At 41.7% G+C, this 17,680-nt stretch overlaps 1 protein-coding gene across 4 annotated transcripts in view; it reads left to right on the top strand.

The window, feature by feature from the left end:
• Window positions 1-310: 310 nt before the first annotated feature.
• Window positions 311-17,680, top strand: part of WLS (Wnt ligand secretion mediator) — a 106,157-nt gene continuing 88,787 nt past the window's right edge. The window contains exon 1 of one of the 4 annotated variants that reach the window (XM_082612404.1): window positions 311-676. In XM_082612404.1, coding sequence (XP_082468530.1) covers window positions 571-676 — 106 coding nt within the window. In that variant the 5' untranslated portion in view covers window positions 311-570. The other 3 variants (XM_082612405.1, XM_082612406.1, XM_082612407.1) reach the window with 3 other exon arrangements.

The raw sequence follows: 17,680 nt of genomic DNA, 5'->3' as shown, positions 1-17,680 counted from the left end.
TCAAGGCGTAAGTTAAAGGTCTGCCGAGCTGCCCACGGGGGATTTAAATCTCGCACCAGAAGAGGAAACGTGTGGGAAGCGGAGTAGGGGGAACCCACTAAACAACAACATCAGCCCCCAAACGACACGAGCCCCTGGCGGGACAGGTTGCCTTCCAGACCCGGGAGCCGGACACCAGCACCCGCCAGAGCTCGGAGCCCCGCACTGGCGGGCAAGAGGGAGTGGAAGAGCGGGAGGTAGGGAGGGAGGGAGGAAGCGCGAGAGGGAGGGAGGAAGAAAGGGAGGGAGGCGGCGTCATGTGATCCGCTTCCCTGCTCCTTTAAGCGTCCACAGGCGGCGGAGCGGCCACAATCACAGCTCCTGGCATTGGGGGAGCCCGAGCCGGCTGTGCCGGGGGAATCCGTGCGGGCGTCTTCCGTCCCGGTCCCATCCTCGCCGCGCTCCCGCACCCCTGAAGTTTTGCAGCGCCCAGAAAGGAGGCGAGGGAGAAGGGAGCGTGAGAGGAAAGGGAGCAAAAAGCACACCCTAAAACATTTATTTCAAGGAGAAAAGAAAAAGGGGGGCGCAAAAATGGCTGGGGCAATTATAGAAAACATGAGCACCAAGAAGCTGTGCATTGTTGGTGGGATTCTGCTCCTGTTCCAAATCATCGCCTTTCTGGTGGGAGGCTTGATGGGTAAGTGCGAGAGCTGTAAACTTTTCCCCCTTTTCTCTCTTTTCGGGCCCCTTCCCTCTTTGCCTCTTCGGCTACTTGTTACAGTATCACTGCCTTGCTTCTATGATCTAATTAGTCCGGCTATTGTGCTTAAGAAAGCAGAGCTCCATGGGGCTCCGTGGGGCACAATCCAGTCTAGTGGCTAAGAGAAAAGGAGGGGGAAAAGTTTTGGCCTAGTTTCAGTATCCACTTGAAAGGAAGGAGGGGGGTAGCGGGGGTGGGAATCTTAAGCATGGCGACGGATCGCGCGAGGAAGCGCTGGGTTACAAAGTTGATTGCCGCTCCCCCCGCTTTTTCCCGCGTTCCCCCCCTTTTCCTCTCGCTTCCCTCCCAATCAGCTCCCGGAGGGCAACGTAATCGACTTTATTAGGAACAACTGAAGAGTCAGAGAACTGCGCCCGGCGCAAACCCAGAGAGCCCTGTTACAGGGCTGGGATCTCTGCATGTGTAAACGCTTTGGGTTGTCTCAGCTGGGGGCTGAGAGTTTGCATTTTGGGTCCTGACCTTCGTGCCCTCGGCTTCCTCGTCGCACTCCCGTCCCACGCCCCGCCGTGGCCGTCCGCAAGGTCCGAGCCTTGGCCTGGAGCCTGGATGGGGTGAGGTACGGTGGGAGAAAGTCCTTGGATGGCGCTGCGGGAAGTTGGAGAGGTCGGAGGGGAAAGGCGTATCAGAAAGGTGTTGCTTTTGGCCTCCCGCCCTCTCGCGAATCTCCCCTCCCCCACTTCTTAGAGCTCCGAGAGCCGGTGAGTCTGGAGCCCCGGGTCCTACCTTGGCGCCTAGGAGGGCGGCCTGCGCCCCGCCGCAGCCCCCCGCAGGTGACAGCTCCCCCCCTGGGAGACCTCCCCTGGCGTGCATCGCCCGGACCTCTCGAGCCAAACACGCTTCCGGGTGAAGAAGATGGTTTCACAGACCTTCCACTCAAAAATACTCCCTTCTTCTCGCCGTGTCTCCATCTCCATCCATCCTCCCGCCTCTCCGCACAGTCGCTTTCCCCTTACCCTCGAGATTTAGGACGTCCCGGCGCAAACTTCAGCGCCAACTTCGCCACGGGTAGGGATGAGAGGCTTGGCTTCCGTATTTCGCAGATCCGTAAAACTTTGCGGAGTGGAGAGTCTACGGAGGGGCTTTCTGCGCGCGTCCCTTTTCCGGAGCCCGCGCGGCGCGGGTGTCGTGGTCGTGAGAGCTGCACAGGCTTGGGCACCTCGAGTCCTGTGCCTGGCGTTTTGTCTCCAGACTGGGTTTGATGGGAACAAATGAAAGGGAGTCTGGTTTTGTAAATCACCGTAACATCCAAGCTAATTGTTTAAACAAAGGAGAGTGGGTGAAGCTTCACCAAGGAGAGAAATTTCTGGAGGAGATCGTGCCTTTCGCTGTGTGTGTATCCACAAAGCAGAAGGAGGTTCAGAGTTTTCCAAGCTCGTATCCTCAATTTGGGTCAAACAGCTTAATCTTTTTATTCCTGGAACCCTCCCCCCACCCCTCCCGTTAGGAGCTCCTGTTTAGCTACGTGCAATCTCCATGTTTCCCTGTATTGGATTTTTCGAGGCTCTTAATACATTCTCTACTGGGAGCTGAAGGCAGCCTTCTCTGTGCCCTCACGGTGATTATTCAGCGGTTACAATTACACCTCTTGTCTCCCTTGATGAGCAGTTGCAGTTAGATGCCATTGGATCTTGTGTGATTTCAGTGGCAGACCATAATTAAAATTTCTTGCACCTTGTGCTTTCAGAATTAAATTGGCCTATTATCCCTGTCTGACCTTCATCCTCTTTGAGGTTTTTGCACAAGCAGTGAACCATTACACATAGTTCCCTGGTATTTGTTGGTGTGTGTTTCTTTTTCTAAAGTTGATCTAGCCCATTATCCACTGTTGTAGGTTTCTTAGGGCACTTCTGGAACTAGCATAATTTCTGGAATCTTAGTACTGTGGAGAAGGTCCAAGGGCATTGGTGAGTGGCTGCTGGACATTGGAGTTTCCATACGATCAGAACAGTTGTATATTCAAGGAGGGGTTTGTTTGGAGTAAGTGGTGCCAAGGGTTGTTTTTCCCTGAGAACTTGATTAGTGACCATATCTGATAACAATCTCAAAAAGTTAGTGATAGGTCTAGATTCCCCTCAGTAAATCAACTGATTGAATTCCATCTTTGCTTGAAAAAGAAAACTATCTCTGTATAACACTTCTTGGGGGAAATTGTTGTGTACGTTTACCTCTTACCTCTCCTCCTTAGCTGCCAAGGCTATGTCCCTAGTTCTGGCCTGAAGGCTGAAAAGATCAGATCCATTTCACCGCAACACTTGAATAGTGGCTTAGCCCTTACCTCAACCAGTTGTAGAGTAATTTTTTTTTTTTTTGCTGTTAAACAAATCTAAGAACTTAGCTATGCTATAAGACCTAAACATGGGAAATAAATATCGACAAAAGGTAAGTGATATGTCTTCCCACCAAACTTCCCTAAACTGGAAAGCAGGTGAAACTAAGCAAAGGATGGAACTTCAAGAAAGTGAGTGAGTGGAATCAGTAGCTGGAGAAGTGTGTAGGCTGGAAAGTCTAAGTAAAGTCCAGAAACCTCCTCTTCCACGCTCCCCAGTGAGAAGAGAACTTCTTCACTGCTCAACCCTATTGATCCCGATGTCTTAGGTGTGCATTGTCTTTCTAATTCATCTGCAGAGGCCAAGTGAGAAAGTGAAATCTTCACTTTGAATTGGCCTTGGTATATAAGTTCCTTTTTGATCACTGTTGTCCTAGATGAAAGGAAACATGACAGCCTAGCCTAGAAAGGGGAGGATCCGAATGGAAAAGCTCCTGATGGTAAGGGTGTTGTAAGTACTCCACACACGCAGACGCAAAACAAAAACAATCAACCACCCCCCCCCTCCCAAACAATAATGACAAACCATGCACCCAAGGTGACAGGCACTTTTTCAGTTAACCAACAGGCTTCAGTCTCCTCATTGGTAGGTTGATGAGTTTAAGATTCCTTTCAGTTGTGAAATTGTATGAATTTTTCAGTGCTTAAGTTTTATGTGGCATTCAGACTGGTGTTTGGTTGTAGCCTTCTAGAATTGATGCGGAAAAATTTAAACACTAGGTAAAAAGGAAATAAGAGGGATTGGGTTTTGGTTTAGTCAGCTTAAATCCTCCCCTGCTCCAACAGCCTTCTTAGAACCAAGGTTTTTTTGGTTTGTTTTTGTGCTTGTTTTGTTTGTTTTGTGCCAGGGTCTGTATACTGCTAAGCCTTTAATGGGATTTTTCAAGAAGTCTCTGGGAAGCTATATCTTATGTGGTAGAATTTGGGGTACTTAAGAATTCACTGAATTATGCCATGCTTTTGTAAAAACTTTGAGTCATTATAAAATCATGCATCTGATTGTTTTCTTATGTATTGAGAAGGTTTCTTAAGTGGCTAACTTATTTTGTATTTAGAATTCATTTAAAAATTTAAGAACCCCTGAAGGAAAAGAAAATATTTTTAGAGATATAGCTTAATCTTTAGCCTCCTTAAAAATAAGCCTGCAGAAAATTTAAAAAATAATTTTCCTTTGATTTCACGTTTGGTGAGTTTAGTTCATAGAGAAGCAGCTGCAGGGGTGGTGGAAGGGGGGAGGGGAAGGAGACCATGTGTGCTGAAACAAGAGTGCAGCCGACGAAAAATCATGAACTTGATTCCCTGGCCTATTATGTGCAATTTGCTCAGCTTCAAATTAGTCATGTCTGGGAGATATAATGGTTGGAAAAGCAGGTCACCGTTCCCACCTGTTCTAAAACTGGTAAGAGTATAAAGATCAGGATTGGATGAATAGAAAATTATTGCATTGTTTTAAGCATACCCATAAATTAGAATATTCCAAACTTAAACACAAATATGTATCAACAAATTGCCCATTATTATTTTTTTAGGAAGGATTGCTTTCTTTCAAAGGCTTAGTATGTGAGCAGCCTTTTCTTGTTTTTTATTGCTGAGAATATTATATGTGTGTATGCATGTATAATACACATACATATACACACATATATAATCAGTTTTCTCAATTTTAGCATAGACTTATCTACTGCTTTTCAATGATATAGCCCGTATTATTGTGCTATTATTGTTTGAATGGAAACTATGGATGGTTTTGATTGTGGTCCATTAATATGAAGAGTTTTTGTTTCTGCTACTATCACTTACTTGAAAGGGGCAGGATTTTAAGAAATTAGATAAAATTACAGTTATGCAGAGTATATAAGTGTTTGCTTCCCAATGTATTAGGTTTTAAACTTGTGGTAGTATTTATTACATTTTAACATATATTAATAATGCAATACTTGGCAGTCCTGCAGTGTTTGGGTATCTGTTGAGAAAAGAACTAATGAACTTGCTTTTGGTTGATGTTACTCCACATTTTTCTGTATTTGATTCTTATTTTGTAAAATTTCATATCTGACTAAACCATGTCATTTTTTTCTTTGTCAACTATCAGAGTATCTAATATGGTTTGTAGAAGTACTGTGCAACCTCAAAAATTCTTTTGTAAAGAGTGGGAAATTTTTTGTAATTGAAATTACATTATTTGACTTTTAAAAAACGATCTAAGCTATCTACTTGGTTATTGCAACAGAGTCATGCTAGTGCTGACAGTCTCTAATCATGCTTTCATCTAATCATTCAGCACAGCCTGTCTAGGCTTCTATTGGAACTTTCCCTTTTCCCTGTTCAAAGTGAGAAACGTTTCCTTGAGATAATAGTGTGGCTTTGTAAGGTTTTCAAGTCCCCTGCCTGGAACCCAGATCTAGACTCAAAGCCTTCCCTAGCTAGTTGACATTTTGCAGTAATGCAGCCTTAAAAAAAAATTTTTTTTTAATCCATGTAGACTGAGGAAAGATTCTTACCTTATCTTCCTCATAAAGGTGTTTCTATGGAGATTTAGAATTTGGAATTGTGTGAAAGTCCTTAGCTTAGAGCTCATGTATGTTACCTACCTAGTGTGCAAAATATTGATTAGAGCCTAATGTGTACCCAGCATAGTGCTACAATGCTGACTAGAGCTTAGGAAAGAGGGGACTTGAAGCCTGAGTAACCTCGGGGAGCCAGAGGTAGAAAAGAGTCCCTCTTAATCCAAGTTCACTAGCCAAAGATTTCTTATGATGAGGTTTTTAATATCATGATAATTCTCACTCATTTACTGGGAATTTGAGAACATGTGAAATGAGAAGCCAAAGGGTTATATTAATATTTCATCTTAACATATTAATATAACAATATAAATAATGCTAAACATGTGTTAAATATGTACTGTGTGCCAGACTTTGTTTAATTTGATTCATGCAAAGCCTTGCCACATTGGTACTGTTGTACCCATTTTACACATAAGTAAACTGAGGTACAGAAAGGTCTAGAAAAATTGCTCAAGATTACCTAGCTAGTCAGGGTCAAAACTCAGATTGGATTCCAGTCAATCCAGAATTATCAACCATTAGGTGCTCCTGACCCCACTTCCCAAAGGCTTGCCTTCTAGGGCTGAATAGAAATGGTTTGAATGTAGACAGACATGATAAGTAACACTGCAAATGCAACCAATTTCTCATTTCTAACCAACAGGTAACATGTTAAAAGAAAAAGTATAAAATCTGATGATAAGTGAAATGGAGTCCAGCTGTACTTAATAAAGCAGAGCCTTGACCCAGCTAAGGGAGGACAACTTCTGAGAAGTCTATACATGCCAGTCCAACCAATTTCTTACAGGTTTTAACCAGTCCCCATAATTCTATGAATAATCCAACTGGCTGAGCAGCCAAGTTCATTAGCCACAAAGTGTTTGAGTTCTGCTACCTTAAGGAAGATTACTCAATTTTATTTTATCTAGTTAGTGGTTTTAACATTTATACAGTTATATAAGTCTGGACTTTTTCAAAGGAAGAGGAGAGGAGAAATCAACTGAGGTTGGAGAGGTTTTTTAGAGCGTGTGGATTGGCAGTGAGAGCAGTTGAAAGAAGAGCCTCTTACTGAAAGTTGAAAATTCAGTTTCCCCAAAGGATAATTTTTGTTTATATATACACCCATGCATAATAACGAGGGCATTTCAAACTGGAGGCTTCCATGCTGACGCCATGAATAGGTACATGTCCTATTGAAAAAAATGCTGATGGATTTTCTCTATTGAGAGATTTACTGCCCTCAGTTTTAATAGAGACTCTGAGATGAAGGGAGACAGAGAGCATCAAGATGTGAAAAGATCACGTCTATTTCATTTGTCTTCTGTTTTCTCTGAGGTGTTGTAACGGTGGCACAATAGAATAGACAAGTGTGCCAGATGTGGATGGTTCCCAGAAAAAGTGACTGGATAGGGATGGGAGTGGGGAGGAGGAGCTTGAGGCACTGAACTTCTCAAACTTGATGATGAAATGTTTTGCATTTTTTCCTTTTCATAATAGGGCTAATCAAAAAGAATTGATAAATAACAGAAAAGAGCAACTCATATGTTTTAGAATACAGAAATCCTAAGGTTCTTTAGCCCTTTAGCACTACCTCTCCCTCCCCTCCATCCCTCCCACCCTACCATGTTCCACCCATAATTAAATTTTGTTGAGGAGCAAAAGCAATAATCAGAGTGTCATCTGACCAGTAGTGAGGGATTTGGCTAATTATGGTTTGTTGCTTTTTTGAAGATTTATTGGGTGACTATGGAAAACATTTTACATGTATTGATTCACTTAATGAACATAACAACCTAGAGGAGCAGGTACTTTCTCCAGTTTTCAGGTGAGCATGAGGCTCACTTAAGGAACTTTTCAGAGTTAACAGAGATGGTAAATAAGAGGGCTGGCATTCAAGCTCGTGATCCTGAACTGAATCAAGCCATGCTCTCAAGTCTAATGCCACTCTCCTCCTATTGTTCCTTCAATTTCTATGGGAAACAAAGAGTCAAGTGTGATGAAACATTCTACACAGATTCAATAGAAGATGAAAGCTCAGACTGGCTTTTTCTGCTTCTACGCCTTTCCCAGACCACGTACTCCCATCACTGCCTGGGTACTATTCATTGACCTAGTTACTTCCTATACAAATGATCCCAATTCCTAAAATATATTAACCTCCTTCACCAGCTATTGTAAATGTTGGCCAGTGCTTGCAGGCAATGCCGAAGAGGGCTGAACCCGAAGAAATTACACCCCAGCCCCCCCCAAAAAGAAATTATTACACACAGCAAAGAGTAACTGAGAGTTGTAATTGAAAACTTGTCAAAGAGTTGCTTCGACCTGAATGCCAGCTAGACTTAGCATACACAATAGGTCCTGAATATAGCTGTTAAATACAAGAGAGGGGGGAATGTGGGTGTGGAGAAGGGAGATAGGAGTAGAATATGGATTCAGGAAAGGAAAATTAAGGCCCCTATAAACATATGAGAACGTCTCTTTGGGACATAACTTATGCCTGGATTTCCAAAATCTACTTCCTATGTCACCCACTCCTCCCAAGCTGAGCTAGTGTTTCTCTACTTGCCTGTTTAAATCCTGGGCCTTCAAGTGCAATTTCTGCTCCCTCTTTTTCTTTTCTACTCTATTCTTTTAATATTCCCTGGTAAAGGGTGTTCTTTCTTCACTGGCCCACCGGAATTATAGGGCCTTCTTAATCTTCTAGTTAATTCCCTGGGTTAACTAAGAGGCTATATCCATAAATACACATTTCCAAGAAAGCAGAAGAAATTGAAAGAAGATGCCAAGTTATTACATTTGTTTTGGCAAGGCATTATGATTTTTCTTTATGAAGAAGGTAACCGGTCTGTAAATGATTGGTTCAGTTTTTTGTTTTTTTTTTTCAAGCCCCAGATTAAGGAGGTTAAGCTCATGAGAGCTGGTTGGGGGCCAGTTATCTGCTGCTTTTAGTTTTGGACTGAGCCCCTCCCAGGGAGAGAGTGCCTGGTCTCAGGGCAGCATCATGTAGTGGAGAGGAACTTGGCTGTAACTCTGCAGACGATCTGTGGTCTCCGTGATCGCAAATAAGTCACAAAAGCTCCTTGGCTCCCACCCTCAACTGTGATGTGGGGCAGAGGCCTCCTATTTCATGGATGACTGTAGTGAAGAATCCACTATCATGAGGATAAGGCACCCTTTGGGTTTCTCATTGAGCCAGGCCCACCAGAGATCTGATTCCCAGAGGACATTTTGCTGAAACCATCTGCTTAACCCATATCCATTTCTCCTACTTTTCTTTCTCTGTACCTCTCTGCTCTTAGATCTGGAAGAATTTAGCCTTGACGTCGTTTATTTTCTATTCTTTTTCTTTCTTGAGTCACCACCACTTTGCCAAACACCTCCAGATTCATGGATCTATTTAGGCAGAGGGAAGTGGAATGACCCAAAACATTACTCATTTTGAGTTTGAAGGTGCCCAGAGAGGTCAACCTGCTTTCTAACATGAATTCCCATTATAACTGTATGTCTCAGAATGAGCCTTCCCCAAATGGTAGATATTAATATTGTTGCAGATAACTAGCTAAAAAGAACATGAGTCTAAATCATTGTCCTAAAGCATGCACATTTTGCTCCAGGTTAATTACTTTTGCTTTATAGGCAATTTTAATAGAGGTTGGTTATGCCATTTTCTAAGTCTACAGCAGTTGGGACAATTTGCCACAGAAACTCACTGGCAGCAGAGAGATGTAGATGTGTGGTAGGTAACATGAGGACATGTTACCTAGAGAGAAAGGGAGCATGCCCCGGGTTCTGGGGTCTCTGGATATAGGCAAGTCATTTCACACCTAGCAGTAGCACCCCTTCCCCCTCCAGGGGCATCGTTACATTATAGGCTGGGGTATGTTAATTGATTCCACTCTAAAGCTTTGTGATCTTATCACTTGCCATGAGTGCAGCTTTTTGGATCCACTGTGTCTGTCCCCTTTGGTGGTATCTGGCCTGAATGGAAGCTGTGAAGCTTGTTGCTATTAAATTGTAAAGATGGAAGGGCCTTGGAGACCATCTTGTCCTACCTCCTTTGAGGACGAATCCGAGTCCCAAGAAAGGGAAGGGGCTCAGTTTACACAATTAGAGGCAGAGCCTTGGTTTAGACTCAGGTTCTAATGCCAGTCAGCACTCCAAGCATATATCTCTTTCTGCTTTTCAGCGTGAAGATCATCTGATTTCCGTCGTATAGTTAACGTGCAGAAAATTCCCAACCTGTGGTTCTTAAAGCTCTGTTGACTTTCCTGTTACTTGAAGATAAAGTAGCAATAACTTTACTGTCTTCTGCTTGCCTTTGTGTACTTAATGTTCTTAGCTAACTTCTGATGAAGCAATAGGATTATATGGAGTGTTAAGCTGTTCTATGTGGATTCTAAAGAATACCACATAATAATAAAAAACAAAAATAAAGGTAAATTTCTTCCTTGTTTGCTGAGCGGGTGGTACATCCCCTTTCTTCTGCTTGAGAAAATGTAAATTTAAAACTTAAAACTGTGCACTATGGTCCTTACCAATCCAACCCAAAGTGACATCCTCATGTTTAAAGACTTCATCAGTCTAAAGCTTCCTTGTCTAAACGTCTGTGACTAACTTTTGTGCTTTCAGGGGATGTTTGTGGCAGGCATAATTCTGAAGTTGTAGTGAGTTTAGGGGAAGTGACATGCCCTGTATTTTCTGGGTCTATTTTACATACAAAAGAAACAACAAAGTTCCTCATCCTTTGTATCTGCCATTTCTGCACTCTGAAGGTACTTGCAAGTAGAAAATTCAAATTGCCAAAACAGGGCTTAAATTGTTGAAGGCCTTATGCAGTTGTGTCTGACAAGCATATTTTTGTGATTTCAGAGGTGCCGGTATGACAGGGTAGATTCTTCTACTTCTCTTATTTTTGCTGAAACTAAGCAGAGTCACAAAGCACTGTTTTTCTGCACCTCTGATTTAGCTGTAATGAACTTTTTTTCTTTTAATTCTCTCTTTAACATGCTTGCCTTCAGGTGATCCCAACCAGAAAGTTGGGATCCATATTTGTGAAACCCAGCCCTCTCTCAAGGCAGATCAAGACTTTTTTCTGTTCCTTTTACTCCAGGTTCTTATATATTTTATCTGCTCTCATTTAGGTTAGAACTCGCCTGAGAACGGAATGCCTCAAATGTAGAAAAGACACATCCCCACATTCCTTTCTTTGCTCTGCTCTGTTGAGCTAGTTCTGGCTTGTGTGAAATGGGCTCTGACTTCAGCCTCTGCGTGCCTGGGCAAAAGGAAGTTGTAGATAAGATTTTTACTGAGGCTTTGGAAAGAGACTGCACCAGGGGCCTTGCTGTCACTTAAAGAACACATCTGTACTTAGAAGGGATCAGCTTCTTCCGAATTGTGAGGTGGCAGTGGGTGAGGTGGGGAGGGGCTTGTGACAGGCAACTCCAGGGCCTTGGACATCCGTTCAGTCACCCAGTCTCCTAACTGTACAGCGTTTGCATGTTCACGAGCCAGCCTGTGTTAAATCCTCGGCCAGCATCGTTCTTTGAACATGCCCAAATGGAACAGAGTTATGCTCTATGAGCATGTGGTGTTTCTGGATAATAGTTGATGAAAGAGAAAGAAACAGAATAATTTGTAGATGCCTGAGATTTTTAAACTAAAAGTATGCTAAGGTCCCCTTTCAGTTAGCATCTTAGTTTTTTCTAGAGATCGGGAGAGTTCTTTCATGTTGCTTCTCTACCCCACCTACCTGTTAAAAAAGACAAAGAGAGGGCTTCCCTGGTGGCACAGTGGTTGAGAGTCCGCCTGCCGAGGCAGGGGACACGGGTTCGTGCCCCGGTCCGGGAGGATACCACATGCCGTGAAGCAACTAAGCCCGTGAGCCATGGCTGCTGAGCCTGCGTGTCCGGAGCCTGTGCTCCGCAACGGGAGAGGCCACAACAGGGAGAGGCCCGCGTACCGCAAAAAAAAAAAAAAAAAAATAGACAAAGAGAGAAAATATAGTTTGGGAGAGGGATGAGCAGTAGGCTTGGGATTTGAACAAAATCAACACTAGTATATATTTGAGAAGACAACATTTCCAGGTCAGGATGTGGTTAGGTACTGATACCAGCTCTGTCCAGGGAAGCCGCCAGCTCTCTGTGCATCTCATGTTAGAGTAACTCTCCCAGCTAAGCAGTGACGTTACAGGAATTTAGAAGTTGCCTTTAATGACTTGGGCTTCTTATAAGATTCCTAGGGAATTGTCACGCTGCAAAACAACATGGTGTTGGCTCAAGGTTTTCCATATGATGTTTCTGTTCAATGATAGACTTACTGATTTAAAGTGATCAGATTTCTAACTGCTGGCATGTGGTTTTTGGGTTGATCAATGGGTGTGATCCGGTTTGTTATCAAACTTGGACAAACCATTTACATTCTATGAGCCAGCCTCAGTTTCCTCGTCTAAACATTTTTCCCTCACAGGAGGTTATGGGTTTAAATGAGAGAATATGTTACCTGTGCATATGTGCTAGATCCATCAATATATGTTAGACATTTCCCTGAATTAGAAGTCGTCACTAATTAGCTTTTTAAGGATTTTTTTGAGTCATCCCATGTCTAGTTAGGCTCATGGCAGCTTATTTCTGCCTCTTAGTGAATTACATAAAATTAGAAACCCAGCCACCCTGCTTGATAGCCTTCCCATTAAGCATAATCCATGCAAGCCAGCAGTTCAAGAAGCATGTCATCCACACATTTGGTGACTTAGAGCAGGTAACTTACTTTTTGATCCAGTTAGTGATAGTTTTCACCAAGGTTTAATTTGAATCTTAAATTTTGCCTTTTAAAATGCTTGCCAGTATTCATGGCTCTTTATAGCATATATAGCCCAGGTAGCTTGACTTTTAAATGAATACCACTCAATATGTGGAAGAGAGATTCCATCCATGCTTGCTGCCTGGCAAATCCCAGTTGTTCTGTTTTACATTATAAAATTGAAGTCATCATCCACTGGGAAATGTTTTTGCTTCTAGATATAATATAAATGACAAAGACCTTTGAAAGTCAAGCTTCAAGGAAAGAAATGATCTTTTTCTTATAAAATGTTAACTACTTCTGAAACCTTAGCTAGAATTATTGTGTTGTATTATAAGGAATTATAAAGAAAAATAAAGTTAAAATATAATCCCTGTAAGACTATAAACTACATGAGAGCAAGGATGGTCTAATGTGCTCATCTTTATCTCCAGTGGTTACTACAGGGTAGTGCAGTGTAGGTGCTCAGTAATACTTCTTGAAGAAATAGATAAATGCCTTGCATTTTGGACCTGTTGCAGGGGTAGCTAAAATGCTTCAACTTTAAGGTCAGCCCTAAAATTTCTAACGCTCTATTCTGGGCTATTCTTTTATAATTTAAATGAGGACAGGTTTCTTATTACTTACTTGAACTTAAAAGATTATGTCACCTTCATGACTTATATGCTTAGATTTATAAAATTATAAGTTTGAGGAGTTTGGGGAAGGGACCTTTTCTTGTTATGTTGTATAATAGAAACTAAAGCACAGAGAAGTTGCAATGAGAGAAGATTTGAACCAAGTTTCCTGACTGCTAGGGGAGTGTTTCATTACCTATGCCTAGTGTTACAGTGATTACTACTAGGCCTGATTTATGTATTGGGTCTTTATTTGGCCATAAAGGCAGAAAATTGATTGTGGTTATCCATACTAGCTGATAAAGTTTGCTGGGAAAAAGGGACACCCTAGTACATGAATCTTGAATATTCAAATGGAATGTGGAACCATAATGGAATTTTGTGATTTATTATCTTTAAGAATTAAGTGTGTTTCTTCTGCTCCCTGAGAGCTGATTTTTAGGGGCTTCTTTAAGAAGATCACATAATTTGCTTAATTTTCTATAAACTTTTAAAGATGGAAAATTCATCTTTCAGAGTTTCCCTTCCAAGAATTTTGCAGATGTATTTATGGTTCTTCTTAGAGATCAGTAATGTATTTGTGATGTCAGCTTGTATAACTGCCCTTGACAAGAAAGCATAAGACATTCAAATAACCACCTCTGCATCCCATTGTGTTCAGCTTGTTGAGCTGGTGGGTGGGAATGAATTCATCCACACATTCTTCCAGGTTCCTGAACTACTGAAACATGCTGTGTGGAATAGGTGCCTGCAGGCAAAGAGGAGCCTGGGCCTGCTGACTTTCCAGTGGAGCCAGGTGGAAAGGTGGGAACAGAGATTTAAGAAGCAGATGTATACTGAAAGGGAAGGAAGCAAAAACCAAGGAGAAAGCTATGCAAAAGCTGGACTTGGACTTCTCTTAGCCAGACCTTCCAGCTAGAGGTGGAAGTATTGGGGAGGGGACACAGAGCTGACACAAGAGTCAGGGGAGAGGAGGCGGTGGTGATGGAGAGAAAATGGGCTTGAAAGAGGCGACAGGAATTCCTCCTCGGTTGGGTCATCACATCATCATGCAGGCCTTCCCTCTAAAATAATGACGTGTGTGTGTGTGTGTACGCTATGAACCTATCCACTGCTCTAAAGGCTAGGTAAAACCACAGCGGAAATAGAAGTTTGCTATTCTAAATATAAGCAAGAGCGTCGCATTCAGAAGGACTGGATAGAAATCCTGGCTCTACCCCTTGGTGGCTATGTGGCCTTGAACAAATTATTTAAACTCAGAACCAGAGTTTCCTCACCTACCTCTTGGGTAAAATGGGAGTAGTAGCGCTTGTGACATTGCTGTGAGGATTAAATGAAATAATCTGTGAAATGAAAAGTATGTGTACAGTAACTTGCAAATTGTAACCACATAGAATGTGCTACATGTTATTTTATTATTAGTCTTATTCTTTTAACCCAAGAATGATTTCCCAGTGTTAAATCACCCAGAGTCCTTTGGGAGCTGACATAAAAGGTTTTCTGCCTGCTCCGAACCTGGATACAATGGTTCAGGGAGATGTAGGTGGCTCTAGGGTCGGGTTTAGATTGCTAGTGACTAGAGACATGCATTTTTGTCCCCTCCTAATTTTATTTGTTTTTAAGCAAGAACACAATGATGTTAAAGGAATTAAAAGCAAAGAAAAAAGGAAAAGAATCCTCCTAAAATGCACCATTTTAATACAATTCCGTGTTAATTTTTTATTTTTTCACACTTCTGTGACTATTTCCAATTTTATATAAAAGAAATGTAAAAGCCTAGTTAGCAGAGGCTCAGACGTTTATTGTTTATGCCTCTACCAATTATGTGTTTTCTTTGGAAATTCAGCAGTCAGTTCCTCCTCTCCTTCTAAGACTCTTCTCTCATACTTAACTCAAGATTGCTTGTTGAACCATTGAACCATGGGAAATTCATTTTCAAAATCTGCTTAATTGCTGTGAGACTTTTAATTTGTTCTGGATGATGGTGCTAATGTCTGGGAACTGGGACTGAAGCCCTCCAAAGTTGTTAATTCAATCAGCCACTGTGCCCTTGCCATGCCTAATGAAGGGAGGGGGTTATCCAGACCCCTCTCACAAAGAGGCTGGGTCCCTCCTGACCACCTCGTCAAAGATGAATAAGAGGGACCCCACAGTTAGGTCGAACACTTGGGGCAAATTACCAGGGTGTCAGTCCACATTATCCAAAGCCCTGGGTTGTGCTTTCCCAAATAATTATTCAGTTGGTTTTATGTAGGAGCCCAGAGTTTTAAGGCATGGTTTTTGTGTGCATGTGTTCACACCTGCTAATCTGCAAAATTCTTTAATCACCAGCGTCTATTTGGCTCTGTCTGCAATCTGTAAGATCATAAACATCACCCCCAGACTATTGATATTCCTGTTAACCACTGAAGTTTTCCATGGCGAGACTGGTGAAAGCTTGCTCTGTCCTCATGATAAATTAGCTTGTTTATTCCTCTTCTGCTTATTTCTATCCTGCTGTTGGTTAGTGTAATGAAGCAGAAGTCCATTGTGTATGTTCATTGGGTAGCGATCCTCTGGCACCAAAGGGGGTAATTGAGTAGAAAGGCAGAATGCTGTTGGTGCATGGGAGAAGTTAACACCACATGAGGTCACCAGGCTTCAAGCTTTAATCAATGTGGACACAATGCAATTGAGATTTTGAAAAGGATTTGTTTATAGTGTGAGAGTAAGGGTCAGTAGTTAATTTGAAATGCTGTAGGTGTGTTTTCCTTGAACCAAGAAGGTACAGAGCATGTGTCATAGAGGATTGTAAATATCCTCAAGGGAGGGATGTAATTGGGGTGGAGGCTTAAAAAGAAGGGAATTTAAGAACTTCAGTGTGCTTATTATTGACCCATCCATGTTTCATTTAAACTTTTACCATTCTTCACAATGGGAAAAAGACTGTAGGAAAAAACCCTATAAAAGTCCATAGTATAAGGGCACAGCCCTACCAAGAAACAACTTTTTTGTTTTTTTTAAAGCAATGCTTTCCTTTGGGAAGATATTTGGAGTGCTACAAAATATTGCACTGAGAGTACTTAGTAGTACTAATATTACTCTTAGTATTAGCTGCTAATTCTCAAAGAATTCCCACTCTCAAAAGTTTACATCTTTTAGGATTTTTAATTGCTGTGGCTTGAATGAGATAACATGAAAACCCTTAACCCCTCTACTCATTTATGCTGCTGCCTCTTTCCATTTCAGGCTCCGGTCTAAACCAAGCATGTCTGTCTGCTTTTTGGATTATCTTTGACATTCCTCCCCATTATTTAATTACCTACATTTCAACAGCTAGAAACACCATGCTTTTATAATCACTATTCCAATTTGAAAGTAGAGAGGGCCCTATCCTTTTGTTGCAGGGAAACTCTGCAGGCCAACGTCTGGTTTTCAGAAATGACTACAGGAAAAGAACGTGAAGGCTATGGCAGAGCCAAAGACTAGACATAGACTCAGGGATGCTTTGTTAAGTGCATGTTAAACCTAGGTGATGACTTCATACTCCTAATACCTCATATTTGTATAGTGCTTTTATCTTTCTTCAAAGCACGTTCATATAAATGATCTCATTTGATCTTAATAACAGCACTCTGAGACAGGTCAGTCCACCAGGATTATTCACATTTTAAAGTTATGGAAACTGAAATGGAGAATAGCTGTGTTTGTGGTTAGTTTTGTTTGAGAAGGGTTGATTTGGTAAGATTTATTTGTGGTGGAGTTACTCTGAGGATTTGAAGATTAATTGCTACATGATGATATAGGATAAAGAGTAGTAAAAAGCTTAGTTTTTTAATATAGAGAATTATTTCTTACAGAAGTTGCTGTATATTAACCAAACATTACTTTCTGAGCTATCTTCTAGGACAAGTACATGTCACCTGTGGTCCATCATGTTTAATTTCCCCATGTAACACTCAGCTGCTCCCTTAAACAATTGTTAAGCAAATATGTCAAAAATATCTCTTCGAAGGAACAACAAATTTTAGCCTGTTGAAGGTGTCCAGATATTTTGACCTTTCCCTGGGCAGATCTGGGTCTTTAGAACCCTATGGAAAATCTTAAAGAAGGAGCCAGGGAGCACCTAGAGATGAAAGTGAAATTAATTTACTAATTTTAGCTAGTAAATGGTGCTGTGGTATGGTCACCCACTTAGTAACTCTTCCATGGTATGCTTTTCTCCCTTAAAGTCATGCCAACAAATATGCATTGAAAAGCCATTTTTGGTGTTGGTATGATAGCCCATAGAATGGATTACCGTAATTAGTTTACCTAATCTCCTACTGTTGGACATTGATGTTATTTCCAGTTTGGGGGCTACATAATAGCACTACTGGGAAAAGCTCCCTTGTAGTTAAATTTTTATTCATGCCCTTAATTATTTTCTTAGCAATTTCACTTCTGTGAATTTATCTGAGGTCAAAAATCATGCCCATTTTTAAAGATTTTGATAATCTCCATCTCGCCCTTCGAGATCAATGATAACCATCACATATACCTCATAAGTCAATCCTAGGAGTGTCCATATTCCTGCATCTTGGCCAGTACTGGGTATTAATTTTATTTATAAAAATTTTGCTAATGTGCCAAGAATATTTTTTCTTTCTTTTTT

The sequence above is a fragment of the Mesoplodon mirus genome (genome assembly GCF_964341445.2).
Source record: "Mesoplodon mirus genome assembly, chromosome: 3".
NCBI lineage: Eukaryota > Metazoa > Chordata > Mammalia > Artiodactyla > Ziphiidae > Mesoplodon > Mesoplodon mirus.
The sequence above is the reverse complement of the archived record's forward strand: the minus strand, read 5'-3'. Positions and strand labels throughout refer to the sequence as shown.